This window comes from Phacochoerus africanus, chromosome 6, assembly GCF_016906955.1.
Source record: "Phacochoerus africanus isolate WHEZ1 chromosome 6, ROS_Pafr_v1, whole genome shotgun sequence".
NCBI classification, from domain to species: domain Eukaryota; kingdom Metazoa; phylum Chordata; class Mammalia; order Artiodactyla; family Suidae; genus Phacochoerus; species Phacochoerus africanus.
In genome coordinates, this window is record NC_062549.1 from 14,235,299 (window position 1) to 14,245,802 (window position 10,504).

General features: G+C 53.6%; 1 protein-coding gene across 1 annotated transcript; it reads right to left on the minus strand.

The window, feature by feature from the left end:
* Positions 1 to 571: 571 nt before the first annotated feature.
* On the minus strand, positions 572 to 8,739 carry TRIB1 (tribbles pseudokinase 1). Its single transcript, XM_047783262.1, has 3 exons — positions 7,632 to 8,739; positions 5,352 to 5,644; positions 572 to 2,932 (listed from the first exon to the last, which is right to left on the minus strand). Exons 1-3 carry the CDS (start codon positions 7,989 to 7,991, stop codon positions 2,467 to 2,469), a joined length of 1,119 nt encoding a protein of 372 aa, XP_047639218.1. The 5' UTR covers positions 7,992 to 8,739; the 3' UTR covers positions 572 to 2,466.
* Positions 8,740 to 10,504: the final 1,765 nt, after the last annotated feature.

The following is a 10,504-nucleotide window of genomic DNA, read 5'->3' on the forward strand; positions in this document are numbered from 1 at the left end:
CAAAATAATGTCGCTTTGAGTTGACCTTCCTTTATTTCCATTTTTACGCTTACAGAAAAGGAAAGGCCTCAATCAGCAAATTATAACTAAGTCTAATGGGGAAGGGGAGGGGAGAGGTTGACTCTCAACAGGAAGTCCTGTGATGTCTTCAGAGATGTAGTTGGGCCTCTGAAATTACAAGATTCTGTTGGACACGCATGTATATTTCTGAGAAGTATTCAAAGCTGGCATCAAATTCTCAAGGGTCCCTAAATTAAAAAAGACCAAAAGCCAGAGGGATTCTTACATCTCAAGACTTATTTATGGATGCTCCTCTCCAATGCCTCTCAACTCTAAATTCATCTCACAGCCCTCACCAACCTGACTTTACCAAATTGCTTTCACTCATCAAAATGGATGTGGCCACGTCAATGGAAAAAGCAGATGGGCTCAGCTCTGTCAAAGGTTATATGGAATAATCATCATCTGTCTGCTTCTCCATCTCCCCCTCGAGATTCCAGGCCCCGAAGCCAGAGACCTCTGCATCTCCAGCAGGAAGTGGACTGGACTCCAAAGAAAGTCACTGCACCTATTTACGAAACCAGATTTATTAAAATTTCTCTACAAGTCAGAAATGGCCATCTCACATATATACACATGTACAGGAAGGATCTAGTGTTTCGAAGCCCCAGCCAGCCCAGAGTCCTCAGCCGGGTCATGTATCACAGATACAATAGTCACGCAACCACGAGAGCGTCAGTGCCACAAAGGCCTCTGTCCTCTCTCTTCCGAGTCCCATGATTCTGTCGAAGTAATATTGCCAACGATCATTCACATTTCACGTGGTCTTAGACACGCAGGTTATTCAGACAGACACAGACAACAGAACAAAGCATCAGAGCCAAAACAAGAAATAATCGGACATATGTATAAAAGGTACAATATATGTACAAGGTACACAGTACGTGAGGTATGCACGGTATTCTCACAATGCATGTTAGTAGTTTGCCTAGGCGTAGCCCTTAAAGGTGACTGCCTGTCTTTGTGCCATTTCTAAAAATACAGCATGTTTGGTTTACCCGTTTAACCATCTGATTGCAGTACTGTCTGAGACTGCTACTGATATTTTATTTCCTCTGTACTTGTTTTTTTTAATGCAAATTGCAGTTTCTCTGTTAAGCTCTATCTTTCGCAGGTAGTGAGTTCCCATCTCTGAAAGCATTCCAGCAGAGGTTGGAGTCCCACCTGTGAAAGAAGCTGGGGGCGGGGGTGGGGAGGTGGGGGTGGGTGGGACAGGTATGGATTTCTGCATTGGAGAGGTGGCAGAAAAAGAAAAGAACTTGAACTAGAGGACTGTTAGAAGTCCCTTCGACTTTAAAGATTTGGGGCTTGCTATTTCATTCCAGATACGGATGACGCAGATGTATTCATAAGGCACACCACCTCTGAAATATTAACAACTCGTCATGCAAAACTGCAGACTATACCCATAGCGGATGAAAGCATAATTCCGGAGGGTAGTCTGAGAACTAAGACTATCCAAAATTCACTTTCTCTTTAGTACAAAGATGTTTAACATTTGCTCTGGGGAGAGGGAATGGGGAGACTTCTTATCTTTCTCCTCCTAGACACAATGTTCCACCCTGAGGTGGTCTTGGGTAAAAAAAAAACCTAAAGGATAAATGCTAACATATTTGAGGGGAACCAAGAAAGCTCACGGTTTCCAAGTGCTCAAATTCTTTTTCAAAGTCTTCAGTCTCTCCCTCTGAATTTAGAGTTCTGAAATAGCCAGAAGTTTGCAACTTTTGTGATACTTTTCCACAGTTAGCTGGTAAGTGCTTCTACAGAGAAGGGGAGGGAGGGGCACATTTCAAGGTCAGAAAGCATTAGTGCAAATGGGGTCTTGGCAGGAGATGGAGGAGAGTCGGGATTCACGGTCCAGGCGGGCTCCTATGCCCCTGAAACAGTCTGCTCCAAAAACACGGAAGAAAGGGTGAGTGTTAAACCAAACCAGAAAACAGAAACTTTCCGATCAGAGGAGCTGGGGTAGCGAAAGTCTGGCTATCAGAGACAAGTTCGAAGATGGCAGGTTTATTGGCCCAAATTATGTGTCGCCCTGTTAAAAATGAAGGTTATTGCCCCAAATGCCATTGGGCGATTCACGTCCTCTCCCTTTAGAGTGTTCAAGTTCATTTCACTTGATCACACGCTGTAGGATATCCATACGCCTTGCCACCTATAAAAGACGTGGAACCCCCACCCAATCAGACAAAGGGATAGTCGGCACACCCCCGCAGGGCAGCCAATCAGAGTGTACGCTGCTCGCGCCCACAGTCACTCATCTGGACCATTAAGAGGGGTGCCACGCCGAGTCCAACGGTCCTAACGCCGTCATGGGTCCGGTTGGCCCCACGCCCAAAGGCCTGTCCATCTTTAGATACAGAAATGCCATGTGTGAGAATTAATGAGGTTTCTGAGGTTTGGGGATTAGCAGAAGAAGGAACTGATGTCGCTGTCCTCCTGGTACTCTGGAACAATCTGATCGGAAGTTCCTATTTCTGGGTCCACGTACCCAGGTTCCAAGACCGACTGGAACCAGGGATGGAGTAAGATCTCGGGAGCCGTCAGTCTCTCAGAAGGCTCCCGTCTCAGGAGGCTGCGAATGAGGCACCTGGCTTTGGGGGAAATGTGGTCGGGAATGCAGAACTGTCCACGTCGGATTTTGGAGAAAAGGGCACTGGGGTCTGAGTCATGGAAGGGGTAGCGTCCCACCAAAAGGGTGTAGAGCATCACCCCGAGGCTCCAAACGTCGGCCGCTTTCCCGGAGTAGGTCCCTGTGGTGTTCAGGATCTCCGGGCTCACGTAGGCGGGGCAGCCGTGTTTGTCTGATAGAGCATCATCTTCTCCCTTAATGATGTGTGTATCTTCGAGGCTCTCCAGTCGGAGCTGGGTTCTGCAGGAGAGAGGAAACAAGCCATTACTTCCAGATCAGCTGCTCTGAAAAACAGGGCCCTCCCAATAACAGCGCCCACAGGCGCTCCTCGCAGAGGCTGGAGGAATGCCAGTTACCCCTTCGTCCAGTACGCAGTGCCTTGCAACCACCCAGGAGGACTCAGGATTTCACAAACCAATACAAACTGCAATAAACATTTGCAAAGTATTCAGAGAGCGCCTGGGGTGGAGGGTATGATGCAAAGCCCCAAATACTATTCATCATGCTACAGCTTATACGAGAGATCCTACCGAACAGGAGTTACACAATTTACACAATTCACATTGCAGCAGTGGGAGCCTGTCTCAGGGAATGCTGACTTTTCTCCAAAAGCTATCAGGGAAGAGCAGTTGATCCTAATTCTTCAGGGAAAGCCTGCGCATCCTACAAGCCGATCTTATCTCTTAGCATGCCACGGACTGCCAGGGCTCCTGGGACCCGCGCTTTGCCTTAGAGAACAGTACAGAAAGTGGAGCCCAAGGTCACTGTTTTTACCCACAGGTTGTTAGCACTCCTGCTCACATTGACATACACACACAGAGGGAACTCTGTCCACCTGAGCCCGAGCTGTGATGACTGTGCGTACAAGTACAAGGAATATTAATTACATTTATTGGGATGTTTCACTGCAAAGAATGCTTAGCCTGGACAAAGAAGACAGAGAAGCGGCTGATGGATTTGAAAGATGCAGGAGCCCTAAAAAGCCTGCACATGTGCACACACAAGGATGACACATCAACACTTGAGCATATTTTCTCTGTTCAGGTAAAAACTAAAAGTTTGAAAAATCTTTAGTCAAGCCTCTGATGAGGCTGCAGGTGCCTCTTTGTTCCGATCCAACCTCTCAAGCCCCTTGGTTCCCCCAAAGCCCAGAGCCACATGGGGAGCCTCCAATATCTGGTGGCCACTTGGGCTCCTCCCAGCCCTGTTTCAGTAAGTCACTTGTTGTGAAGTTAAATGCAAACATTTCGTACAGGCTACTGGGTCAATTCCTTTTCCTCTCAAAGGTCTACTTGTTTTTTTTTTTTTTTTTCTTCCTGCCTTCCTGTTCCCTGGAGTGTAGTATACATGTGCTAACTTCGGTATGTCCTCAGCCTGACCTCCCCGTCGTTATGTAAAATACCCATTGGTTCTGTAAACGGAAAATATGACTCAACCCACACTGTCTGCCGCTGATTGGCTGCTGTAGTACTAAAACCCTGCACCTGTGCTGGTTACACGAATAGCGTCAGCCTGCCATTGCTTAACCCTCGGGTTGCCAAACGCCATGCACATGACATCTGCCTGTGCAATGCGGATTTCAAAAGTCAGCAAGGAGGTGTGTAAGGCATGTTTCAGAAAATACATCACCATATCTAAGAGTGTGTTCCAGGAATTGGAAACTTCTTCATTGCCAATACTTTGCTTTTCTTTGCTAATCAGTGTGTTCTAATACTTATGCAAGGTCAGGCACAAAGCCTTGCTTTCTGGCAACTCAACCCTGCCCTTTTTCACAGGGCCTGAATAACTTCGGGGTAAAAAAGGCACAGGTGGAGTGAGCCCTGCTTGCATGGCTACCACAAAATAACACCCACCCACCTCTGCAATCGTACAATAGTATTGCTTTTTAATCTTTCCACTAGGGATGTGGCCCCACCTCTTAAAATCAGGTAAGGTTTATCTCCTGCGGCTTCCTGAATTCTCTTGTCTGAAACCTCAGCTCTGAATCTTAATGTCTCATTATTGTCTTATCGAGCTCATCTTGTTCTTTATGAGGTAAGTCAGGATCTATATTTAGCAACCAATTCCAGCCAACTTCCATTTATTATTCAGTGTAGCTATTTTCTGAAGATGGAGCCAAACAAGATGTCTAAAGAGTCACTAGAGAACGTGGAGAAAATATGGGGGGGGGGGGCAGGCCTGACATGGAACAGGAGTGCGGAGTGAAGGAAGGAGATGGAATTCTGCAAATACAACAGGCTGACTAGCTCTGTGATACTTACTGGGTACAAAAGCCAAACACACAGAACGAAACAAACCTGCTCAGTATAAACAAGGATTCGAAGATGTCCTCTAGGAACTGATGCAGGTTGACATCTGTACCCCAGAAGAGCTGACCTTTCTGATGACAATGTGATAAAACGGATCCCGGGTAGAAGTGGGGAGGGCATCCTGTCATCATGTGACATCCCCCAGATGCACCAAGGGGTCCCCAAGCCACATCCACAAGGGGGCCGCATAACCAACCTTGGCCTTGGCTCCTCAGGAGGGGACCCCTAAATACTAACTCTGGGACAGCTGAGAGGTTGGTGGTGTTTGAACCAACACACTGCACCTAATGGCTCTACCACCTTCGTTTTGGTGCCCAAAAGGCAGAGGAGGCGCTGTGGGGGCCGCTCACCTCTCCTCCGTGGAGAAGACAAATTTCCTAAGCTTCAGGTCCCCCAGCACGATGGCCGACTGGTGGCAGTGGGCAACGGCAGAGACGATCTGCTTGAAGAGCCGGGCGGCCTCCTCCTCCCGCAGCCTCTTCCGGCTGCGCACATAGGAGTGCATGTCCCCAAAGTCCCTTTCAAAGAAGACATAGGCCTTGGTTTCCCCGAGGATCACTTCCACGATGCCAGTGATGTTCCTGTGTGATGGCAGCTGGATGTAAGGCCGGATTTTGTCCTGGTAGTGTTTAATGGGAAACACCTGCAGAGAGAAGGTGACCCACTTAGGAGGCTAGAAAAGCAGAGGCTGCCTCCCAGATCCTGGGCTGGGCTGCCGTTCTCCCTCTCCAGGCTTTGATGGAAGCAAGGCTCCATTCATTTCCCCTCCACCCGCTTAGCTCTGCAACCCCAACTGATGCAGCCCCCAGCACCCAGAACCAGGAGCATCTTGGGCTCTGGCTGAGCAAATATCCAAAAAGCTACCATATGGATGGTTGGAAAGAAGTCTTCTATGTATGGCTTCCCCTGAGGCCACCAGCTCCAAAGAGCTAAGCTCCTTCGTCACCATCCTCTGTGGCCCTTCCTTATCAGCAGGTAATGCTGGGCAAAGTGACTGCTAGAGGTCCCCCAGGGATCTCCAGGAGCCCTGGAAATGTATGACTCCGCAGCCTCCAAGTGGAAGCAGGGGCTAAAGAACATGCAGCTCTGCCATCAGACAGAGGAGCAGATGACTCCCAGAGAGAGAGAAAGAAAGAGGGACTGACTGTCAACACAGCCCTAAGCAACCTGCTGAGGCTCAGGGAGATGTACTCGAGTTAAAATTCCCACAGGACCATACGATTCTCTCCGGGGTTTTTTTCATTTATTTATCTCTCCCCTCCCCCCTTCACCCCGGAAATGGGCAGCATCTCCTCTAAGAAGCTGGCTGGTCTCTTTAAGGGCCTTTTGTTTAGTCCGGTTACTCATATCCTAGACTCGACTGGAAACGGTGACACACGGGCTGTCACCATCTGGATTCAGCTATTATCTGCTGGGAGGAACTGGAAGGGGTTGCACAATGACCAGACCCACCCCACCTCTGAGGCCTGACTGCTCTGGAACCAGCTCCAGAAATCTCTCTGCTGCCCCCTTCCTCCCACCCCAACCCACACTCATTCTCTTCCCAAAACAGTTCACAGCCCCAGCGACCCAGAAGAAAAGATTTTTCCCCCCTTTCAACCGGGCTCCATCATGCCTTTGAAGTTTCGTTCGGGTCGGACAGTAGGTGGCAGCAGCGAGCCCAGGGACGGGAAGGTGAGGGTCAGGTGAGTCGCGGAAAACCCAAGAGCGACTTGAACTGAGGGGTGATCCTATCTTTCAGGTAAGAAAGAGCAGCCTGGAGGGTTCTCGGGGATGTGTGAGGCCCGGGCGTGCAGCTCGCAAAGCGTAGATGGACTGTGGGACTGTTCTGCGTCTGTGGGCGCAGGAGGAGCGCGCGCAGGATCCTGTTTCCAGGAGTTGTATCTCCTGGATGGAATCCCTAATGTTCAAAAGAAAATCGCTGGCCGGAAAATCAAGACACGAATGGATACCAGGGTTCCTAGCCAGTGAAGGCTTTCCAACACTCCTCCTCCCGTCAAGTTCCCCCGCCCTGATTGGAAGGTCCCCTCAGACGGCTCTCGGGGAGGACAGGGTCCCTGTCCCAGCGCAGGTTCCAACCGGAATTCCCAAGACTCGAGCCCGACACGGGCTGCCCGCCCCCCTATCACCCGCGGCTGAGCCAGGATGCCTCGCAGCCCCAGCAAGAGAGCTGCCAGCTGCTCCAAGCTCCAAGGAGGAACCCACTGCAGGGCGTCCCTCCAGAACAAGGGGCGGGGGGAGGGAGTGGGAAGCGAGGAGAATGAGAAAAGGGGAAAGGCATGGCCCTGGAATTCATTTCAATTCCACCAATTCCACAACTTATGTGGAACGCCACACGCTAAACTGGGCATTAAGGAAATCATAGAGAAAAAAAAACTGAGGACCGCACTTCCTCTTGACCGCCAAGACCCCATTATACCACTCCATCCGAACCCCTCAATCCCTTATAGTGAACCCGGTCCAATGCTACCTTGCCGGACTCAAACACACTTATCCGCCTTGCCCTAAACCCAAGCGCTGGTGGCACCTTCGGCCCCCGGGCGTCGTCTGAGGAAACCCCAAATAACTCTGTTGCCACCGTGTCTCCCCACCCCGCGACCTCCGCTCGGCCTCGGCCTCCGGATGCCTACCTTGCAGCGCAGCTCGCGGCCCGTGTGGATGCACAGCGCCCGGGACACATGTTCGCGCTCGGCCAGGGGCAGCAGCAGGTAGTCGGCGATGCGGCTGGGCCCCGGCGCGTTCCCGGAGCCGCCGCCAGCCCCGGGCGCGGCGGGCGGAGGCTGCGGGCTGCAGGGAGAGCCAGGGGGGCTGAGGTAGTCCGGAGGGTTTGAGCACTCGGAGAGACGTGGGCACTTGGCCGCCACCGCCGCCGCGTCGTCCGCGTCCAGCAGGCGTTTGGCAGGAGCGCCCCGGCCGGCCGGGAGCAGCAAGGCCGGGGCTCGGGGCTGCGAGACGCCGCTCATAGCAGAGCGCACGGGACCGACCCGCATCCCGTCCGGCGCCGGGACGGCCCCGGCTTTGTACGTCCTCGGATCGGCGCGGGAAGGCGCGACGGGGTCGGCGCCGGCGCCGCGACGTATTCCAGCCCGCAGGATGGAGTTTGCAGACGGAGCTTGGTTCGGCCCCCACGGGGGGCAAAGCCGGAGCCTCTCCCCGGCGCTGGCGGTACACGCGAGAACCACCGTGGCTGCGCGTCCCGGGGTGGGAGGCCGGCTCGGGTCCTCAGACCCCCGCGGTATCGGCTCCGGGCACCTGGCAGGGGGCGGCCGCCGCTATTGTTGTCGAGGCTGCCGACAGTCAGGGAGGCAGAGGTGGCGGTGGCTGGCCTTACCGAGATCCGAAACAGCGAGTACAGGATTCCGCAGGCTCGGCGGAGCCACGGAGCAAATGCACTTCCCAAAGCAATAAGTCTCGGGGCCAAAGCCGGAGCAACTTTTCCGCGGCGCTCGGGATCCTGCGCGCTCCGGGCTCCCGGCGTGAGTGTGCCCGAGCGAGACGCGCTCAGAGAGAGTGACTGAGTGTGAGTGAGTGTGTGCGCAGCACCGATCCTGGCCAGTGCACTCCTCCTTCTCCTTTTCCTCCACCTCCTCCGCCTCCCGGTGACTCACGCTGTATACACACATACACTCACAGGCCGGGCTGTGTAAACAGTTGGGAAGCCGGGTTGTGCAATGAGGTGGCTGCGACGACTCGGGCCCTGCCGCTGGGCGATCAGTCACCGGAGGCGGGGGGGGTGGGGAGGCTGGGAGGAGGGAGGAGGAGCTGGGTCGGCGGGGGCGATGGGGGTGGCCCGAGGGCTGGGATGCTCCGGGCAACGCGCGCTCTCGCGCAGGTGGTGTGTCCCGAGCTGGCTGGGGCGCGCGCACACGCCCCCCGGGCTGGGCTAAGCAGGAGGCGGCGCGCGCCCTCCGGCAGGCAGCGGGCTCAAAGCTAGAAGCTGGAGGAGGGGGTGGAGGAAAAGTTCCCGTGACGTCAGGGTCCCCGGGAAGTGGGCGGGAGGGGTGGGGCCGTGGGGGGCGAAGCGACCGCTGATTGGTGCGCGCTCCCCATTCACACCGAGCACAATGGACTGCGGGCGCGCGCACCAAGGCTCGCTGCACCCGCTGCTCGCTGCAGCCGCGCGGTGACGCCTTTTGCCCTGGGGATCTCCCCCCGCAACCGACCGCCCCGCGCCCTGGGACCTCCGGTTGGAGCCGTGGGCGTCGCGAGGCCCGGCGGTAGTCGGCGGAAAGGAAGAGAGAGAAGGTGATGAATTCCAGAATCACTCATTCACCCCCACGCGGTAGTTCCGGGGAAGACCTATGCGTGGTTGTGGATGTGGTTTTTTGTTTTTTTTTTTTCCTTTTCCTGCCCCCTCCCAGCTCTAATCCCCAGCGTCTGTTCGCTTCCACAAATAGAACCTTCTGTTGGATGAAATAAAAGCAAACACTGGGCCTTCTGCGCTGCCTCCACCTCCACGCCCCTCCCGCGCCTGCCGCCCGCCGGGATTGCACGGAAATAGCTTCTCCAGGCTCCCCGGCCGCCCCTTCGCGGTGACTCGCAGAAAGAGCTTCCTGAGCCGGGGACGGTGGGAAACAAAGGATGTGGGGAGAGGGCGGAAGGGGCCCACGTGGCCGCCGCTGGATTCTAGCCCCCTCCCCGGCCTCCACACGCCCTGCAGGGTCTGGGGCCCCGGGGCCAGCCCAGCCCAGTTCCGTGGTGGCCGGGTAGCGAGTGGGAGTCATTCTGCCACCGACAGTGATACTTCCTACACCCGGGCAGCCCTGCCAGGGCGTGTGCGTGCACTCGTGCAACGTGATTGCGGTGAGCGCGAAATGTGTGCCAGACGCTGCACAAAGCTCCATGAAAAAGCAACCTAGAATCTATCGTTTTTCTTTCTTTCAAGAACCAGGTCGATTTGGAGTCCCTGGACACCCAGCATACATAGCTATTATCAGAATCCCTTCTGCCCTTGTACTAAAAATTTCATTTTCTAAAACCAGGTCGAGCGCCAAGGATACATTTTTTCCATATTAAATCTCCATTCATTCAGCAAATACTAATGAAGCATCTAGTAAGAGCTAGACGCTGGGGATTAGAAGATTGAGCATTAAAATAATAATAGCTAACGTCAATTGAGGTCTGTAAAATGCCAGGCACAGTTCTTAGCACTTTACACATAGTCACTGCAGTCTTACAGCCACCCCGTTGGGTTATTTTTTACCCCTTTTCAAGAGGGAGAAGCCTGCAAAGACGAAGTTACTTGCTGCGATCAAATCACTACTAAAAGGTGGAGCATTCAAGCTCTTAAGCACTTGTGGGTACTCAAAAAATGGATTACAATTTGCAGAGGGAAGAGAGGGGTTAGGGAGGATTCCATCTAGAAGCGGTTGACCTGGGGGCATGTGTGGGGCTGTAAGAAGTTGCGGGGGGGGGGGGGGGGGGGGGGAAGAGAGCAAGGAAGTGGGGAACTTTAGAGGCCAGAGTGCCTGCCCAGGTAGAGCTGAGCCTGCAGAAGTCCTTG